Source organism: Scatophagus argus, chromosome 24 (genome assembly GCF_020382885.2).
Source record: "Scatophagus argus isolate fScaArg1 chromosome 24, fScaArg1.pri, whole genome shotgun sequence".
NCBI classification, from domain to species: Eukaryota; Metazoa; Chordata; class Actinopteri; family Scatophagidae; genus Scatophagus; species Scatophagus argus.
The window spans coordinates 5,135,331-5,156,373 of NC_058516.1; the positions used below are offsets into that span (position 1 = coordinate 5,135,331).

General features: G+C 40.7%; 2 protein-coding genes and 1 long non-coding RNA gene across 4 annotated transcripts; 2 read left to right on the top strand and 1 right to left on the bottom strand.

Moving 5' to 3' along the window:
* On the top strand, positions 1–2,280 carry LOC124055804 (stomatin-like protein 2, mitochondrial). The gene is made up of 5 exons (XM_046382931.1): positions 1–23; positions 504–655; positions 1,003–1,082; positions 1,208–1,290; positions 1,888–2,280. Exons 1-5 carry the CDS (start codon positions 1–3, stop codon positions 1,967–1,969), a joined length of 420 nt encoding a protein of 139 aa, XP_046238887.1. The 3' UTR covers positions 1,970–2,280.
* Positions 2,281–4,805: 2,525 nt separating this feature from the next.
* On the top strand, positions 4,806–19,482 carry LOC124055758 (vascular endothelial growth factor C-like). 2 transcript variants are annotated; one of them, XM_046382873.1, is made up of 8 exons: positions 4,806–5,959; positions 10,769–11,021; positions 11,466–11,656; positions 12,096–12,226; positions 12,336–12,433; positions 13,793–13,927; positions 14,300–14,501; positions 17,730–19,482. In XM_046382873.1, exons 1-8 carry the CDS (start codon positions 5,858–5,860, stop codon positions 17,833–17,835), a joined length of 1,218 nt encoding a protein of 405 aa, XP_046238829.1. In that variant the 5' UTR covers positions 4,806–5,857; the 3' UTR covers positions 17,836–19,482. The 2 variants fall into 2 exon arrangements, with proteins under 2 accessions (XP_046238829.1, XP_046238830.1); XM_046382874.1 differs by lacking the exon at positions 12,336–12,433 and having other exon boundaries at positions 12,096–12,225; positions 13,764–13,927.
* Positions 10,830–16,639, bottom strand: LOC124055762. The gene is made up of 6 exons (XR_006842785.1): positions 16,507–16,639; positions 15,238–15,575; positions 14,285–14,495; positions 13,762–13,925; positions 12,076–12,224; positions 10,830–10,966 (listed from the first exon to the last, which is right to left on the bottom strand). It is a non-coding gene; the product is annotated as an uncharacterized LOC124055762 (long non-coding RNA).
* Positions 19,483–21,043: the final 1,561 nt, after the last annotated feature.

Sequence of the window (21,043 nt, forward strand, 5' to 3'; positions counted from 1 at the left end):
ATGGTCCAATCTATTGACCAGGCGTCAGACAAGCAGGGAATCTGTTGCCTGCATTATGAAATCAAAGTTATACAACTTCCACCTCGTTTTAAAGAATCAATACAGATGTGGGTAAGACATACACATAGCCCATCACATAACCATCTTTTCAAAACCCCGAACTGTTTGAGAAGTCACATAGAGTCCAGCTTGTGGTAAGAATTTGCAGAAATCACCTAACATAATAACTGTAAGCCCTAATTTCTTGTTGTCAGCCAACTTTCTTCTCATCCCTACAATTCACAGCGGCGGCATTTTGTTATCATCTTTACATTCTTTGCAGTACCATGGAATTTACATACCATAAGTAGTGGTATATGCACGTTCAGAGATTGTACTGTATATACAGTGATTAATAGCTATTACTACATTTAAGAGTTCCTAGAAGCTGTGAGAATTGTTGCACCCGACCACTGGGTGATTTTAGGATTATCTTGTTTCCCTGGAGGAAAAAATATTTGAAGTATTTCTTCGTTTCCTGTGTCAGTGGAGGCTGAGCAGAGGAAGGGTGCCACAGCGCAGGAGTATGAGGGAATACAGGAAGCAGCCATCAGCATCGCAGAGGGTCGCAAGGAAGCGCAAATCCTCACTGCAGAGGGAGAGGAGGAGCTGTTTGGTGCCTTTTACTTTGCTTTAAGAAACTACACTTTAACTTGGATTTTTCCATTGACTCAGTTACATGCATGAATCATGCGATCACATATGTAATTGAAGGTCTTGTTAGCGTAGGACTTAGGCCGTCATTACACAAAATCCACAAAGCATTTAATTACGTGCCTGCAGACTGTGTTACAACACTGCACAAGGATCTCACGACTCAGACATCAAACATGGTTACTGACAACTTGCAACCACATTTGTGTAGAAGTAAATCAAGAGGAATGTTGAAAAGGAGGTTTAAAGCTTCCAGTAAATCCAAAACAAATACTTTTGTTATTAATTTACATGGTGCACTGTCTCTAGGTGAGGCCCAGGCTGTGTTAGCCAAAGCAGAGGCCAAATCCAAGGCCGTTCGTCTGCTGTCAGAGGCCCTGGCTGAACAGGTATAAAGTAATGTAGGTTTGACGGCTTCGTTTGTCACTGAAGGATCAGAAATGATCCGTTGTTCTTTGGAAATGCTATTCCCAGTCTTTTGCACCAATCAGAATCTTAAGTGCGTTCCTGACAGAACGGAAGTGCTGCTGCCCCGCTGAATGTTGCTGAAGAGTTCGCCAAAGAGTCCAACACTGGTGACATCAGTGGAATGATCAGGCAGGGATCCACTGTTTCATGCCCACTGATAATTAACTTTTACTTTAAAGATGAGTTTGTTTACAAAGCTATCACAAATCGTCGAATAAGGGTTATTGTTTTTGATAAAAGGAATATTTTGGTTGGACCTCGCTGAGAGTTAGACCCAGCCCGTGTGTGTCATTTTAACACTTTTTTGTTTTAGTATGAATTAAACTAAGAAGATATGACAAGCAAACTGGTGAGGTAGATTTTGTTCTGACAAAGCCAGGCTAGCTGAGCTAATAGTCAGACATGATAGTAGTGTCAATTTTCTCATCTAACTCATCTAAGAAGTCTTTCATTTTTAGTATTATTTAGTATCATTACCTTTTTGAAGCAATTAATTGTAAAGCTGTATTGGTATTGCAATAAAAATTACATTTCTAATACATATCTTCTAATACATTTATATTATGGCCACGGAAAATACTTGTACTATACTACAAAACTATTTCCAAACTGTATATCGAGACCCTTCAAACACTTCTGGTCATATGTTTAGCCACAGCTGTACTGCACAAGTTAACTATTGCTATATGTTCAGTGATGCTATCCATCCTGTTCTCGTACCCTCAGGCCACGACTATTTACAGCACGCTGGCCAAAGGGGAGGCCAAAAGTTGAGAGCATAAAAACCAAGACAGAGGAACCCAGTTAAGAGCCTCTGGCCGAGGGAACATCAGCTCAGTGGCAAAGACGTTTACTGTTCTGAACTACAGCAGACACTGAAAAGAGAAGCAGCACTTTTCCACAATTATGGAGTACAATGGTGCTGCTGTGTGGCTCGCTGTCTGGTGCAAAGGGAACTCTATCTACTGCAGGGCACAGGAAGTCGAGCCTGAGGGGGAACATTTGATGAACAGCCGAGAAAAGATATTGAGCCATTATTATGGCAGTGGTGTTGGTCAGGAGTTGTACCTGTCGTATTTGTGATAGGGATATTTCCTCTGCAAATTTAAAAAAAAACAACAAAAAAACAAACAAAAAAAAGCCTTTAAATGAATATTTGGTGGCTGCAATATTAGATATTCATGACTGAACATTTCAGGTCTGTCGTCACTCACTGTCATTGGTTGTAATATAACTGAATACATTAATTAAGTTTGGTAAGTATTTGCATGTTTTAAATTTTCTATATTACATGCAAGCTTTGAGAAATTAAGTAGCTATTTCCTTTAACATGGTTCACAACCTTAAAGCACTGGGCTGACAAAGTAGCATCTTAAAGGTCCAGAATCGATGCTTTAGGGGCATCTGTTGGAAGAAAGGAAATATAATATTCATAATTGTGTTTTCATTTGCACATAATCACCTGACACGGGAAGAACTGAGGGGTGTTTGTGTTTGGTACCACACCAGCCCCGTCCTGTTCAGAAAAGAAATATGATTCAGTTGGTTGCAATCTGCAATCTCACCACTAGATGCCACTGAACACCACACACTGAACTTTGAAGAACCAGTAATTTTGCAAAATACAGATAATTTATTTCTCCATAGTTCCTTTATAATTAATTCTAAATAAAATCATTTATTAGGATATTAATTTTGGAGGACAGGAGTTCTCTGTCTCTTGGTGTCATTCAAATGGATTTTTACTATTCAAAAAACTGCTTCCAAGTTCTTGGTTGTAAACCAACACAGATTTTCTCAGATGTGCAACCGGTATTACAAGCAGTTTTACAGGGTTGTTAGTCTGACAGAATAATTTTAAAAGGTAGACGAGGCCTTTAGCTGAGGACCACCCAAGAGGACAGAAGATGTTCAACAGAATATTAACAATACGGTTTATTTTGCTTTAAAAACTATTATTTATTATTATTTAAATTATTCTTTCTTTTATTTTTGTCTTTCTCTGACTTGCATACATTTGTTGTCAGCTGCTGCAGTGGATTGTTAGAGATGAATATATTATCAGAGGCTTGAATTCTCCCCTTTAGCCCCCGAGGAAGCAACTAATCCTTTCCTCTTCGACAGATGAAGTAAATGTCACCTCATACATAAACACTTTCAAGTGGCAGGTGATTTGTTTTCTCTTTCAAAACATAAAAAACAGAGCCTTAAAAACAACCGCCAGGCTCTTGGTTTCATGGTATCCTGTGAAGACTTCTGTTGAATAGGATAAAGCCTGGCATTACGACCCGATAAACTTCCCTCTCTATCATCTCTAAGTCTATGCTCCGAGCTCACATGATGAAATGGAGAAAGCAATGACTGGAATGTGGAATTTGGTTACACGGATTTCAACACATAAAGCATACTGCAAGCAGACACTTGCCACCGTGTGTGCGTGTGTGAGTGTGTGAGTGTGCAGGGGTGTGCGTCTTTAATCCTTGAAAAGGCTGGCAGTGACTGGCCCAAAAATCGGATGTTTTCTCATTCGAGCGTTTCCCAGACACACCTCTTTCTCCTTTCTCATCGCTGTCGGCCTCCCGTCTCTCCTCTTCTTCTATTCCCGTCTGTCCATCTTCCCCGTAATTTATTTTACAGTCGTCTGTAACTGCTTTGCCCTGGGACAGGGGAAAAAAAAATCATAATTTCAAAAGATGTAAGCTCCCCTCTGCTGTTCACCTCTTCTTACCTTCCCCTCCTCCCCATCCTACAGACACACATGCCCACAGCCTCGGGGCCATATAGTTAAGAAGGTATGTAAAGTTTGTCATTTTTAGGACCTTGACTGGCCAAACAAGAGGAAGAAAGAACCAGAAAAAGAGGTGAGAGGGGGATGAAAGAAGACAACAGTCAAGCTTGATGAAGTGTGAAGGAGTAAAGGGAGAAAAGGTGCTTGGAGCTGCAGGTGTGACAGTAATTTGGGGCTTTATTTGTTCCTCTCTCTCTCTCTCTCTCTCACACACACACACACACACCTGAAGACTAGTCTTGACATTGGAACAGTGCGCACCGGGGTGAAGGGTAAGCAGCAGGAATTGGGGTGCAGCTGACATAAAGCAGAAAAAGCAGAGTGAGTGCGAGAGAGACAGCAAAGGTATTAGCAGCTCATAAAAAGGCACTCAGAGGTGCAGTTAAGCCACTCACACATTCATCACCGCTGGCTGCTACTGAACACACACATTTTTAAAGTCTCAATGGCAAGCTGCTGCCACTACGAGGAATTACAAAGATGGCAGGATAAAAATGAATGTGTGAGAAAGGAAAGCGTGATAAGGAATGTGGGAGGATAATCTGATTTTAGAGCTGACGGTTGAACCTGTTTCTTGTCAGCAAGAACGTCTTCTTGGAAAGTTATAAAAACATACAGCTAAAAAAGCCTCTCCAGAGAATTTAAATCACATGAAAAGAGGATGGTGGTATGTCTTAAGAGAAAGTGTGTCAGTGCCAAGGCGCTGCCTGCCTCTCTAGTCACTGCATAGCCTGCAATTTCTTGGGGAAAGAAAAAAAAGAGTGTGCCAGTATAATCAGCCATAACGCACGAATCATCCCTTTCAATCCTTCACTCCGCCCACAAGATACAATCCTTCCATTCTTGTATTTTTTCTCATTCACTCCACCAGGATGTCTATGAGCAGGACGCACATTCACTCTGTTTGGACAAGAACTTAATACCAAAAGCTGGACACTTTTTTAAACCTCCTGCTTTCCATTTTTTTTTTTTTTTGGTAAACTCCTTTTAGGAACAGGATTTGGAATAAGCTCTTCCTCTTTTCTCTCTCTCTCTCTCTCTCTTTGATGCTTTTCTCAGGATCAGACAGCCTGACAGAGAAAGTTGTGACAGATTTAGAAAGAAAAAAAAGAAGTCCAGAGCGAGACAGACTGAGCTTTGCCCTGGAGGTTTCTGAGGAGGAAGCAGGAGACAGATAAAGAGGCAGCGATAATCTTGGGGAGAGAGACAGACAGACAGAGGGAGGGAAGTGCACAGCTGTTGTGCGAAAGAGAAGGGAAAACAGAGATAAAGAAAGCGAGGACGTGCACAAGTTTGAAGGGCGAGGAGAAGAGACTGACAAGGGCAACCAAGGCTGGAAAGAAAAAGGGTTATACATGGGAGAGTCAGCCAATAATAGGCAGAGGTTGAGGAAGAACTCACCGTGAAGGTCAAGAAAGACATAAAGAGAAGAACAACTGATGAGATAAAAGGGGAACAGAGACAAATACTGATTCGAAGAAGTGAACACACACCTGACATCAACTTAAACAAGAGAGAATGGAGACACACCAAGACGAGAGGAAAGACTTCCTCTGAAGTGGATTAAAAAAAAGAAAAAGAAAAAGGAGCTGAGCTCTCTGTGAGGCAAAGAAGAGGAGACGATTTCCTCATCATGTTTTATTCAGCTGGTTTCCCAAATTCAAACAACCTGCGCCGGAAGAGCAACTTCGTCCCAGGATAGAATGAAGAGAGGAGCAAAGAGATACCTGCCGAGTCTGTGATACCCTCCTGCTCCTCCTTTTCCTCCTGTTCACCTCAGACTCCTCCACCTGCCTCTCCTCCTCCCTGCCTTTCACTTTACATCCTGATTTAAATTCACTAACCTCCCTCTTCTCTGTCCTGAGATCTCCTCTACTCTCTTTCTCTTCTCCCCCTCATCTCCTCACTATGTGGATACCAGCTTTGCTCTTATGGATTCTTAATATTGGCAATTTGTGCTCAGGACAAGACTACACAGACTATTACGAAACTGGAGACATGGGCACCGAGGTGAGACATTTCATTTCCATCTATAAAAAATGTGTGCTTATCCTGGATTCAAATATTGCTGTATCACTTCTCATTGGCTTTAGACCAAGCAGCTACAAAGGAGTTTCACTAACTTCTACAGTTTATAAAGGATTCTGTGTCACTAGCAGTATGGTTGCACATTACAACCAGCTGAACACCCCTGGTATGGTGGTTGCAAAAAACACAAAATGTTTTCTCTGGAGCCAGTGTTTGGTTTTGATAAAGAAGTGTGAGCTTGATCAGTTTTCATGGTTAAGGATGTCTGATTGCACCGAAAAAATATGAAATTGATGTGGTTAATAGATAGACAGTTAGATAGATAGATAGACATGCTTTATTGATCTCAGGCTGGGAAATCACAGATTAATTCTGTAAATAACAAAAACACTAACAAAAAATTCAAAATGGCTGACTTCCTGTTGGGTTTAGGTCATGACATCAGGGATGTAAATGAAATGCACTGCGAATCAACCTAAATCAACCTAAAAACTCAACCTACACAGTGGACCTTTAAATTATTATTATTAATGTCTTCATACAGGTGACACATTAAAAAAGAAAAAGTGAATAAACTGGAGCAGAAAGATAATGCAGATGCTGCCAAGGCGTGAACAAGGCGTGATCAATGAAAAAAGCCACGAGACCTCAACCTAAATGCACACCTTTGGGTGATTTTGTGTGTTCTCCCCCATCACCAAAACACAAAATGAGAGAATATCTTTTTAGACATGTTTTTAGACCCCGCAATCCTGCGCAGAATAAGCGGTGGTAGTTAATGGATGGATGGATGGATCTTTTTGGAAGAATGCTGTTAGTTAAGCTAGTAAAACACTGTTTATTCAGGAAGTCTCATTGAGATCAAGATCTCTTCTACAAAAGAGACAAAGAAAGTAATTGTATACAACTTCTTAACAAGGCAATCCACACACCCAATGATCCATCCAGTGGTTTTAGGGTAGCGGTAGTTGCATGAGCATACAGGATATCTCTATAATCCACTGCAGTGAGTACAGTGGGTCATAAAATGGTTTCCAAGTTGTTCAGTTTTCAAGTTAAGTGGGGGTTTTGTTTGGTAATCTTCCATCTAACCAAAAGTGTTTTCATAATACCATAATTTATGCATTAAATTTACATCGACTGCAGTGTGGAGAATATCAAGGCTCTGTGCTTTTATGAAATGAGGACCTTTTTGGAGTTTAGAAAGTGTCCTCAATTAAAAAAAAAAAAATAATTTGTGGTGGAGCTGATTTGATGTTATCACTTGCATCAAAACAGACATTACAATGTTCCAGTTGAAAATAAATGTGCATACCATGTATAGAGTAAGGGGCCTAAAATTTATCCTTGTGGAACACCTTTGACTTGATCTGACACTACGAGTAACCAGGGTTAAACAGTTTTTTTAAAACCAACGGGAAGCAACTTCTTTAGAAAAATATCAAGGTCAAGGCTCAGGTTGTACAATGAAACGTAAGCTGTAGTCCCTTTATGCTACACACAAAAAGAATCTATTATTAATGGTGGGGTGGGGAGGATGAATTGAGGAGTCATGATAGCCCAAAGGCTTATCACGAAGCTATTATGATTAATAGAATGAAAAGCCTTTGAGAGGTCTACAAAAGTGCAGCACAATGTTGCATTTCACCAAACGAGTTTTCCACAACATTCACTGGAACTATGAGCTGTACTATAAAACTATATGAGCGGGTCTAAAGCCAAACCACTGTGGCAGAAGGACATGAATTCTCTGTGTTCATGAGTTGACCAGTGATCCTAGGAGTTCATACAGGCAGGTATTAGATTATTAAAATCAACTAAATTGACTGGCAAAAACACTGCGAGCAGTCATAACTATCTGAAACTAATCTAAATGACTAATAAAAACAATTAAAGCCTGAGCCTGAAGTCTGAGTTCAGCTTGAGCAGAAAAAAGCAGTGTCATGTTTCCTTTTTGTAAAGTTATGACTTGTTACTGTGACATAATTTCAAATGTAGCAATGAGAACAGTTCTGTATAAAAGACAAGATTTGGTGTCACTTCATTGTGAGATTCTCTTTATGGAAACCACTGGGTGCTCGGTTACAAGTTCTGTTGAATTCTGACAGGCTGTTTCTTCAGTGGAAGACTCTGTGGTTAAAAGCTTCCTTGTGAAATGTGTTTCAATGGCAGTGATTCATGACACATACATCATTTATTGATGTCAGAGTAGAGGCATCCGGGAGCGTCATGGGGGAATTCCAATCGTATATTTTAATGTGACAGGCCGGATAGAAGCAATTAAAAAAAACAAAAGAAAAATGTGTATGTAACAACAGTTTCAGACACAAAATGGTTATACAGAGGAAGAGAGAGTGAGTGACAAAGGCATAGGTGTGTGCATGTATGCGTGTCTATGTGCCAGAAGTATGTAATGTTGGTCATCATGACCTCATAGTCCCACAGCGATGACCTCATGTCATGTGATCACTTAACCACGCAAAGAGCAGAGAGAGAGAGAGTGCAAAAGAGGAAATATGAGAAGACTCTGGCATCCTTAACTGTGTCATGACAAAAATATTGTTTAGAGATTCGCCAACATTCTCCAACAGCACACTATTAGTTAAAACTGGCTTGAAAGAGTAATACTATTATTTGCCTAATTTTAAGGAAAAGATTTATTCCAATTTTATTATTTTATTTTTTATTGTTTTAACCAATAATGAACTTTGTAATGGGTTTACACTTATTTAAATTCTATTACACTCATCCGTATGGTCTTTATAGTTGTGTCTCTGCAGTCACAGTTACGGAAACTTCAGTGATAAATTGGCCCAGCTCAAATATAATATTAAATTTGTCTGCACTGATCAGTGATGCTGCAAAAAGGGCAAATAAACGGGCCAGTCTGGCCTCTACTCCAACTTTTGCAGGCAACATAATGACTAAAAAGCAAAACTTTTAAAACAATTTTTAAGAAAGATTTTATTTTCCAGTTCCTGCAATGAAAGAGCCAAGAAGTCAACTATGTCTTTTCCATTTGTTTAAAACAGATCAACTTTAATTTTCAAAATGCTGTTCACCAGTGTCCTCCAGATAGATAAGAATGTCTAATATGGCTGCCAGACAAGGTTATGTTGCCTGAAACAAAGCTCAGGAGAATGAAAATGTAATAAGATATGCCGTGTTAGCAGCTTGGCCCTTGAGATGGCAGCATCGGTCAATCAGTTTTGGTAACTACATTCATGTTGCCCTCATGATAAACTGGAATTATTTTGGTGATTCCAGATGTTTTGTCTAACACCATCATCAGATCAAAATTTCTACTTGCCCAATGCTTTGCTCTATAGCCAGATATCTGCAACATTAATGACAGAGCCTCAGCTGTACATTGTGATTAGTGCTTATTAGCAAATGCTAGCATGCTATCACACTGAACTACAGTGCTAAACACTTTATATGATCTGGTTTAAATACAATTATTGTTTTGGAAGAATTATTGTTAAGTTACTGTGAAACCTGATGTCTGAGGTGAGCAAAAGAAAACAAATAAGGCAAAACAAAGACAGCACTGACACGCAAACAGAAAGGGGAGGACAAAAATGACAAATGAGATTGAGGAGATGGATAAAGAGGGGGGTGGGGGGGTGACAGAGGAAGAAATAAATGGAGAGACTGATAAGAAGAGAGATCTGGTTTGTGTTTAGGTTTTGCCAGCTGTACCAGTCTGCTCCTTCTCAGCCTGGGAAACTAAACAACCACACTCACTCCCAGGAGGAATTACTGTGTGACACTCAACTCCCAGCTGACATCGTCCCCACAGACGATAAAGAGGCCTCTACACAATTAACCTTTTATCTTTCATCTTACTGTACTTCCACAGAGTAGAAGACATCCATCTAACGTGACGGCAGAAAAATCATTATGGGGATGACTCACAGTGGGAATGGTTTATAGAGCGATACACTGTCAACTGAGATTTCCTGCATGGACCTGATCCCCCACATCAAAGTCCTCTGTGTACAATAACAATAATAATAACGTTGGTGTTGGCTGACAATCTCCAGCCTGTTTGGTCTATTTAAGCAGATGTAATGTGGCATTTAAGGACTCCTCAGAAGCTCTTATGTATGGAGACTTGGTCATGCAGGGCACCAAAAAAGGTTTGGAGTTTGGAAATGACAGAAAAGACTGACAAGGTCCCAAAAAATTATTCCATATTAACAAACTGACTATTTTCAAATGATATGACACTGACTTCCTATGGAAGGGAAACACAAAGAGAGAAGAGCACAAACAGCAGCACTAGGACCAAAAGAGAGCACAGACTTTATAGCCTCTTAGTGTGTTTGAATGGAACAATGTGTGTGTGCAGGTGAGGAGAGGACACAAACCCATAATAACTAACAGTAGCCGACAGCAACATGTTACAACACATTGGTAGCTGAGGTATTCACTGTTTATCCAGCTCAAACAAGCAAAGCTTACACAATAAATTTTACAGAATGCAATAGCTTTTTCTCAAATAAACATGACTTAAAAGAATCGTCCTCAGTTGTAACATTTCAAAGTTTAAAGACTATTGCATATTTATGTATTTCTATTATGTTAAACAGGCCAAAACAGGATACTGACTCTGGAATTTATCACTTATGAGCCAAAGGCAACTTTTAGCCTGTTTATTGCCTCAATTGATATTTTTCCCCTCTTGAAGATGTTATCTATGAACACGGCACTTCGTGGCAACATTAGACAGTAAAGTTGCATTAATTAAAGTCACATTTGTCGATATGATTCCTTGCTGTCTTTCAGGCTCCGGCACTGTCAGATGGCCAGCCCAGTTTGGATACAGTGAGGAGTGTGGATCAGCTGTTACAGCTTCTGTATCCAGAATACAGTTTGCTTCAGCACTGCCTGAGAAAGAAATCATGGCGCGACTCCTATGCCTCCTCTTTCCCCTCTTTTTCCACCTCCTCAGCAAGCCCTCTGGTCCACTCTAACGATGAAGATCTGTGGGGTCAGCCAAGGAATGAGCCTCTTTACAAAGTGGATGGGACTTTGGGAGGTAAACACTGACATATTGTCCAAAAGAACTATACAAACGTAGTACAAACTGGTGGTTTTGGAGATAAGCATTTCAGAGAAGCAACTCACTTCCAAAATGTGTCAAACCTACTAGATTTGCTCCAATGGTGTCTGAGATCTTATGTTAACTGTATTTTATTTAATAATAGGCTCTTCAACAGGTAAGTCCACAGTATTTTAAAACAACAGAGTGGAGTCCAGTGTGCCGAAGGCAGACAAAAGTAGGTGGTAAAGGCCAGAAATGAAAAAAAGAAGTGAAGTTGGAAGGAAAACAGCAAAACAAAAAAACTGCACCATTAATGCAATATTGGAGAGGTTGATGTTTTCCTGCCATCACCCCAAACCCACTAACAGTGAAATCAAGAGCCAAAAGCTCCCTCTGTCAGCAAACAAAATCCAGTTACTTAATCACATATGTTTTCAGTCATCCTAGAGGAGATCCAGAGAACCTCATGCCAGCCCAGAGAGGTTTGTGTCGAGGTCGCCAAAGAATACCCAGAATCCACCAGCCAATTCTACCTCCCTCGCTGTGTGGCGCTGCATCGGTGCGGTGGGTGCTGCACCAACGAGGCCTTTTACTGCACCAATACAAGTCACACGCTTGTCAACAAGACAGTAAGTGGTGCATCTGGGTTCTCGTGTCTACCCTGTTTATCTCCACGTCACTTTGTAGCAATTTATCACAAGACTGTGTTGATATTTCCTCTTCCACCTCAAAGTGCCTCAGAAAAGAGGACAGAAACAAATGGTCACAGTTACATAATACCCCCCTCTGTATCACAACCCGCCCTACTGCAGTGGGACGCCCTTTGGCTACAATTGGACATCAAGTTAACACAATACAGTCATGCAAAGTTGCACAATCTCGCAACCATTACATCAACTGCTACACATCAGCAGAAACACTTTTGGTAGTATGAGCAATACTGTAGTAGAAGAGGAAGACAAAATAGTAGAAAAAGTACTTTTTAACGCAATCCACAGTTTCGTGCTTGCACACTCCCATACACACTGAAACACACACACTCTCTAACCTCCTTCTGTGTTCTGCCAGCTGATGGAGCTGACCCCGCCCAGGATGGACCGCTCTGTCGTCATGGTAACCTTTATAAACCACACTTCGTGCGAATGCCTCTCCAAGCGGCCACTGCACTCCATCATAAGGCGAGCCGCAACAGATCATCTGTGAGTGAGAGGAGTGACGTGAGTGTGTGTGTGCCTGCAAAGATTTCTGAGTCATTTTTCCTGTATCCATGCATTTATAATATATGTGTGTGTGTGTGTGTGCATGTAGGTGTTCCCCACCAGAAGTTCCCTGCGCCACTGGCTCATTATGGGATCCAGTGAACTGTGTGTGTGTGTCTACAGATGCCATAAACTATTCTGAGACTGGTAAGTGTGCATCAGTCACACTGGTCAAATGATTCAGTTCCTGCTCTGACAGCTGCATATTCACTTTAGATCAGCCTTAAGGGGTTTTAAAATAAGACATCTCTCTTATATCAGTTTTTTTCTGGCTTTTCTCTAATGCTGGTTTTCTTGTGAAATACTGGATACTTTTAGCTCTAAAAGAAATTACACTGTTTAATGTTAAGGAGCCAAAAAAAACTTTCAAGCTTGGAGTTTCGAGGGCCTCGTCCAATACTTCACCAAATGAAAAAACAAGCTTTGCACTCATCAAATGCTGGAAAGCTGTAAGCAAGGACAAATCAGCCTTTGGATAGCATGATGATACAGCGGCGTTTTCAGTATTTGACACAAGATGGCAGAAACCTTAAACCTTGAAACAAACACAACACCAGGTAGTTTCCACCTCCTGCAGAGTTTGGAAGCGGAAAAAGATCCTTTCATTTCCAAAAATGTTCCCTTGTTGCATTGTGAAACCGTGAACAGGACTGTAAACTCTCAACTCTAAACATTAATAGCATCAAAAATGTGGCAACACTTCAGCTGGACAGGTTTTGGGATGTAAGCCAGATTTTGGTTTGGTTTTAAAGAAATTTCTTTTCAAAAACTTCACCACAAGAGCCAAAGGATGATGATACTGATGCCTGCACGGCAAATGAAATTATCCGAAATGAGTTACCCCTGAGGTAATGTTTATTCAACTGTAACGTGAGAAGTGAAAGTGTCTTTGTGGCATTTTACTTGTACAATCATGCTCTGAACTACATTGCCTTCCATCTGTGCCTTCTTTTCTTTATCTAATTATAAACTGGGAAACCATACTTATCAGATTGTTTTAACAGACCAAGAACAGATACCAATTGAAAAAGTCTGAATGATGGGAAATACAAACTCATTCATAAATGTAGCTGCATGTGTGACTACCGACAGCACGTGAAAGATTATCCCAGCAATTTACTGGGAACTGTGTGTAAAAGAGGTTTTAGATTAGCCTGTAATGTGCTAACTAGCACAAAACAAAAAGTACAGCTGAGGATGATGGGAACGTCAGCATGTTTTAATACAGGTGTTTGGACATAAACCTCAGTATTTTACAAATTTAATTTTGACCCAAGGATGCCACTAGATGGAAAATCAAGGGATCACCAAAGTACTTTTGGGATAATGAATATCTGTACAAAATTTCACAGTCATCCATTCCACAGTTTTTGAGGTAGTTCAGTTTGGACCAAAGCGCCAAACTGATCTACATACCAACATCACCATCAAAAACAGAAAGACACAACAACTGAGAAAAGAAACGACTAAAATACCTTTTTTTTTCCATCTCCATGTGGCTTCCAGAGGCGCTGGACTCAGGTCTGCTGGCGCTCTGTGGGCCCAACAGAGTTCTGGATGAGTCCACCTGCGAGTGTGTCTGTCGAAACGGACTCACTGAGGACAGCTGCGATCCAGGCTGGAAACTGGACCACAACACCTGTAAGGAGGGTTTCAGATATATATATAAAAAAAATTGCATTACAGGCCTGCTGCTATTTAAAAGCGAACAAATGTTTTTTTGTGTGCATGCATATACAGCATGAATTAGATTTCTCTTCTGGGTTTCACATTTACTGTTATTACACAAAACTGCTAAGAAAAGGGCTGTCATTCTGAAACCAACCAGGCAACACTGAATCAGAAAGGATAAACACAGATAGGGGAAGCTTTGGGAAGAACATCTGCAATAACAAGTCAGAACTTGACCACCAACACAAACAGAAGTTCACAATTCAGTATCTGATTCGGGGGAGATTTAGGGTTTTTTTTTTCTTGTTTCTCATTCTCATGTTGAACTCTTTCTCCTCTCAGGTGAATGCCAGTGTGAAGGTCAAGGTGATGGGAAGTTGTGTCCCACCGGCCAGCGGTGGGATGAGGAGCTGTGTGGCTGCGTGTGCGCTGCAGAGTGTCCCGGTAACCAACCCCTCAACCCCGACACCTGCCTGTGTCAGTGCAGAGAGAGTCCACAGTCGTGTCTGCGGCAGGGCAAGAGGTTCAACTCCAATACCTGCAGGTAGGCTTACAGGAAGGACGGGATCTGCTGAAAGTGACCTTGAACAGCATCAAAATATTTCTCACTCAGTCCTGTTAGTGTCTCCAAGTGACAGAGCCCAAAGTTGTGCAGTACATCACACAATAAGATGGCTGTAAATAGTGCTTATACATTCCCTTCAATTCCAAAAACAATTATCTAAGTATGGTTTCCAGGTTATGACCTAACAATTCATTTGATTTATTACTTCCTCTATTCCTACTTCCACAGTTGGGTAAGATAAAAATATCCATGACCTGATGTAACCAGAACCTTTTTAGCTGCAGTGTACTTCGTAGCACGAAAACTCTCATTGCAACATGCAAAGTTGCACTGACTGCCATCTCTTGTCCAGATCACACTCAATACTCCAACTTATAAAAGGTTTTAAGGGAGCATATGCTGGCAGCAGTGGGCAGCAAGTAGGTGATGTAATGGGGCTCAAAGGCCGCAGGAAGTTATTTACTTTCTTTAAAGGACATTTGAGCATTTTTGTGCTTTAATAATGCCTGCTTGTTATCTGGCAAACCATAGTCTGTGTGTCACTCATTCTGTTTGACATATGGCTGACTGAACTCACTCTATATAGCTCTAACTCAGTGTTTGGGAACTGTAGCTAAGCACAAGGCAGTTCACAAGACTTCACTCTGACTTCTAAATTATGAAAGTACGGTAGCAAAAAAAAACCCCAAAAAACAAATGAAGCATCAGACCTTACCTCAACCAGTGGCAAGCTCAGCCTGGTTGGCCCTTTGGGTGCCATCAAAACTCTCCACCCTGGGAGCTTAGCAGAAGGAAGGGGTGAGGAGAGAGTGAGAAAGGCAGTTAGAGGGGGGAGAAAGAAAGCAAACTCTCAATGGACATGTCATACATTCCAAACTCGAAAAAGAAACTTTCTCCATTTTCTTTCGTTCACATGTTTCCACATGACCTTTTATGGACACGTGGTGCCTAAACCCTCGACCACGGCCTCAGCTGCGTGTGTGCGTTTAGCACGTGTGCCACGGTTCCCACAGTCAGCACGCAAGAGATCAACCTTTCTCTGACCCAAGAGGCCTGCATGGAGACAGACAGGGAGCTTGATGACAGCGAGCAGAGAAGGCATCAGTCAGGCTCAGAGAAAGATAGAGTGACAGGCACAAGGAAAAGCACATAAGCAGACACAAGCTTTGATATGAGTGATTAACGTGGCTTTACACATGTGGGAAAGTTTATGAACATACAGAGAAGCGACCTTTGATGGCAGAGTTTCTCCAACATTCTCAGCTTAAGATGGCTGAAGTGAGTCTGAGCACATTTTGTCTGTCCAATTTATTCAGGGGAATTTTCCTTTTTGTTTTTCTCCTGAGAAAAACTCACCCACTAAAGTTCAAATGATTTACAGCTTCTTTGTGCTTTAATTTAGCCTCCTTACTAACTGCTTACTAACAGCAAATACTCATCACTAGAAGTTACTTGCTGTGGGGCTAGTAACAGAGAAATGGACATTAGCTTGCTAATACCTGGAAGTTAGCTTAGTGAGTATAGCTCTTAAGCTGGTAATCACTAGTTAAACCTGGTTTCACCACACAAACTATTTCTTAGTAGAAATTAGTCATTACTAGCGAAATATATCCGTTAAACTACCTTCCAGGTGTACCTGTTAAGTGTCAAATTAACGTGAGCATGCTACATTAACATCACAAACAAACATTAACTTGCTAACACCTGGAAGGTAGCTAAGTGGTAACAGATCTCCGGCTAACAATCACCAATTTAAACAGGTTTCACCACACAAACTAACTCTTTGTGGAGATAAGTAGTTACGATCTAAATATCCATACCCACTAAGTTTCCAGGTGTACCCGACAAAGTAACGTTAGCTTGCTAACATACCTTTTCGAAGAGGTTGGATAAATGGCTGACACATCTCACCTTTTTAAATAGTAATTCTGAAATAATTACTCAAACCAACAAAATCACAATTAACACACAGAACACAACATACGTCCAATAACCTCTGATGGCACCAAGCAGAGTGGCGCAGCGGAAGCGTGCTGGGCCCATAACCCAGAGGTCGATGGATCGAAACCATCCTCTGCTAAACATTTTGGGCAGCCGTGGCCTTGAGGTTGGAGAAGCGGCTTCCCCACCGGACGGGCAGGAAAAATTTGGGTGTGGTGGAGTGATTAATGCGAAAAAATTGCCCCCCATTAGCCGGCTGATGTGCCCTTGAGCGCCTAACCCCCCAATATGCAGCGCTTGATGCAGCCCACTGCTCCTGTGTGTGTTTCACTGCATGTAATTTGCTGGGTGTTGCATGGCTTAAATGCAGAAGACAAATTCAGTGTGTGTATGTAAAAGTATATACACTGTCAATAAAGTGATTCTTAATGACCAAAGTTACATGAGGTAATCAGATTTTTAGTCATTCTAAATTGCATGAATACATTACTAACTCTGACAGACATATTTTAACTTGTATGCACTCACACAAAACAAAGTATTGCCTCCATATGCAGAGAGGATTAGAGGTTAAGTTAAATGTTTGACTAACCTTAAGCTAATTTTTGGAAGTTGTGCCACAGTTTGTGATGGCACGGTGCCTTAAGCTGGTTTTTGTTTGTTTGTTTGTCCATGTGCTAGCAACCAATTTACACCAACGTACGGTTCAACTTGCTCATATAAAGTAAGAATTGAGGAACTAAACATTTAAAAAGTTTTTTTGAAAAACTGGGGCAACCAATTCCAACTCCTTTATCCAGATCAGACACTATGGGTTGTTCCTATTCAAGTATGCACACTGACTCACTTCATTCTTTACTTTGTCTGGGTTTTTTCTAAGTTTGATTCAACATCTGGTCACAGCAGGTGGTACAAAAGAAGACCATACACATACTGTGATTTTGAAGTGGAGAATTCTGGAGAAATTGGCCATATTCCTCCCCTCCATGGAGAAATATGCCCTCTTTTTTCTCATACACACATATGAAACTTGGGTCGGGATTTATCCAAACGGGAATTCAGATCTGAATGATCAGCAGCATTTGTGCCAAAAGAATATAATCTCCTCTGTGTCTTCTTTTCATTTGTTCTCCATTCCTCTTAACCTCATCCTTTCTTTCCCTCTGCCCTTCTCTCACTATTTCACCCTCGTCTTTCCATCTCTCTCTTGGTCTTGCCTTTCTGGGCCTTCTCCACCATCTTCCTCCTTCTTCTCCCTCTGTCTAGCTGTTACAGGTTGCCTTGCAGAAAGCCCAGACAGGTGTGTCAGACTGGTTTTTACTATAGCCATCAAGTCTGCCAGTGCATCCCCAAGTACATGAGGTGGAATTAGCCAGCCACGGGCAGACAGAGGACCAAAACTGCAGATGACCTTCAGCAGGATCTTTTTCAGCTACCAAAGCAGCAGGGGGAAAACTACCTGGTGTTGTGTTTGTTTCAAAGGTTTAAATTTTCTGCCGTCTTGCGTCAGGTTGCTATTTTGGGCCTGAAAACAAAGGGACAAGAGGGAAGTAGGACCTCCTCATCGGAGGTCAAGAAGGTGGAACAACACATTTATATGTTCTGGATTACAACAGACTACAAGCAGCACTTAAGGAGTTTTATTAGTGCTGTTCGTGCTTTGAAACAAAGGAGGATGGGAGTGCTTCCCGGTGCAACAAAAAGGCCAAACAGCCACCCGCATGCAGTAAAACTCATAAAAGCGAAGTAATCAAAGAGAGAAAATGAGGAGATATATTTGACTTTCTGGGACCCTGTCTTACATGTGCTGGCCTTTAACCCAACAGTAATAATATGGTCCTGACCGAAAGCAACCAATCACACCTGGAAACTGCCTGAAAAATTACAAAAAAAGGTGGGAAGGACCAGTCAGACTCTGAGGCCAGTGTGCATCCCTGCTGCAACGTGTTTGAGCACGATATTCAGCCACCAACCTGCCGCAGAGACGCTGCTTATGCCTGTGTGAAATGGAAAGTGGAATAAAATAACAGACCAGGTTCCATGCGTTTTTTAAATAAAATAAGCTGCAGGGCACTTCACGCTTTGGCAGCCTTGAGTCTTGAGATATTTGAGAGGTTGAAGGATTTATTTTGAAATGTTATGTGATGTTGCTGAGACCTTGAATCCCCTCTATTAGATGAGGTGGAAATGGTGACGGTATCTTTTGGTCTTCCACGGAGTTCAGTTTTAGGGAACAGATTTTGTTGATTAAGTTTATACGGAAAGGAAAGGAGTTAAGCTCTTGCTATAGCTATAGTTGTTTGGTCTTTTTTTTTATGGGCTCACAATAAAAATGTCATTGTTTTACATGAAAGTCTTGGAGGGTGCAACTCCCTTCAGCAAAGAGAGTAAAGGTTTAAAGTCAGACCGTCTTCAATTAAATGTTAATTCAAACACTCCCAAACAGCTATTATATCCTCCAGTTTCAACTTGCCACTCCTGCAGTGCTGCTCTTTGAAGATTTTGCTCACACATGACTGAATCCAATCACAGATGATTAATGGTAACACAGCTCAGTTTTGGATCTGCTACTAATTTATCTCTACACACTCTGAGTAATATTATTTGTAAATATTTAAATCATATTTCATATTTAAAATTGATATTTTAAAGATGGAATGATGTCAATGTAAAATACTGTATTTAAGATACTATCATAACTAAGTATTGTTGTAATGAAAATATGTACATGTCATAATCCAGTAGTCTTAATTAATATGGAGATTTGTCTTTGTCTTCTTTGCCTGCACTGCAAAAGATTCAATCTAACAGCTCATTTAGACACCTATACAACTTCAAAAGATAATGATTTTGGGCTCAAAGATACCTTAAATGTTAGGATGAAAATTTATTGCGGTGCAGAAGTGACTGTGGTGTTTGTGTTATATAGATATAGAGAAAAAGTGAAATTCTGTCACCATGCTACTATTAAATATTTAAAGTAGTACTGAAGTACTGATTAAAAACTTTGTCAGACTGACATGTTTGTGTCCGTGTCTGGTTAATGTTGAATATTTTTTGAGGGTATATTGGCAGCAACAAGCTGTGAGGATAAAAATAATTTGCTGAGAACATAACACTCTTCAATGATTTTATCATGTTTAAACCCCAAAAAAGTTAAAAGCCACACTGAGTGCACAAAATTACTTCCACTCCTTTCAACTTCACCTGACAGAACTCATCTCACATTAGTGAATTTTAACTAACCACTCACCAAGCTGAGGAAACGTCGCAGTATTTAAAAAACAAAACTACAGCAGAACTTCAAATTTCATTTTGCTATTTAAAACAGCACGATGTGGTGCTTGCTGAACCGTGGCCACTATGACAACAAGTATAATTTGAAAGTACTGTTAGCATTTAGCCAAAATGCTAAGCTATTGTAACAGTATCACAAATGGAGAAGAGTATCGACTCGGTATTGTGTGTCACAAAACTATGAGTTTCTCAAGTTAGCTATGACTGCAGCAGCAAAACCACTGAATCTACTGAACTGAGCAAAATATGAGCAGTTTCACTTTAACTGTTTCTTTTATGTAAATTTTATCACCTTGTTCTGCTGGCAGGTATGTAAATTTGGGCAAACTCCATTAGATGTAACACTGTATATCCTTTTTTGTTAAATGTAACCCTTTAATCTGTAAGTATTCATTCCCCTGCCAATTTCCAAAAATGTAATCCGTACTGTGCAACACAATCATAACACAGAATGATTTTGAAATTTGTAACTGCTTCTTTAAAAAAGCATGTTGACTCTTGCAACTTGAGAATGAGAAATGCATGTCACATTGCTCATGTTTGACAGGACAATGTGGTGAAAAATACCTTCACCCCTCAACACACACACACACACACACACAGGCACGCACACACCTGTGGGTGGGAACGTGACTCTTCATGTGGTCTCCCATTTCTTCTTCTCCCTCCTCATCAGCAGTCTCCCTCTGCCTGCGTCTACCACAATAAACAATATTGACTCAGATGGAAAGGAGATTGCCTGTCTGTCTGGCCCTTGTGACCGTCTGCCTGTCGAACTGCCTCAACACTTGTCTGTCTGATCTTTTCTAAGTCTGTCTCCATCATCAGCTGATTACATTGCATGATTACAGTGATTAATGGCTGAACGGTAATTACTGTCACCAGTCATAGACAGCCTGAGCTACCTAAAACATATTAATCTCCGACATTGTACGTGTGAACAAGAAAAACTTTGAAATTATATAACTGAACGAGACACAGAGGGTTAATACACCTTGGCTGCTCAACGGGCAAAAGTAAGATCGATTCCAAAGTAAACCTAGATGCCATTCTAAAGACACCGTGCTAATGTTGTCAGAAAATTACCGTAAAATTTTCAAGTTTCAGGCAACGAGTCTGAGCCTGATGATTCAGTTGGTGGAAATCCAGGCCCCCTGAACGCAGCTCAGAAAATGTTAAGTAAAGTTCAAACATTTCAAGATGACTGGAAAGAGAACAAGTACTCAACATTACTCAGTGTCATATAACAGAGACAGTCAGGTGCATGTAGGTTTGCAGCGTGG

Coding starts and splice junctions, on each gene's coding strand:
- LOC124055758 (XM_046382873.1), top strand. CDS start 5,858: ATGTGGATACCAGCTTTGCTCTTATGGATTCTTAATATTGGCAATTTG. Junction 5,960..10,768: donor CTGGAGACATGGGCACCGAG/GTGAGACATTTC, acceptor GCTGTCTTTCAG/GCTCCGGCACTGTCAGATGG. Junction 12,434..13,792: donor CATAAACTATTCTGAGACTG/GTAAGTGTGCAT, acceptor TGTGGCTTCCAG/AGGCGCTGGACTCAGGTCTG.
- LOC124055804 (XM_046382931.1), top strand. CDS start 1: ATGGTCCAATCTATTGACCAGGC. Junction 656..1,002: donor GGGAGAGGAGGAGCTGTTTG/GTGCCTTTTACT, acceptor CACTGTCTCTAG/GTGAGGCCCAGGCTGTGTTA. Junction 1,291..1,887: donor GACATCAGTGGAATGATCAG/GCAGGGATCCAC, acceptor TCGTACCCTCAG/GCCACGACTATTTACAGCAC.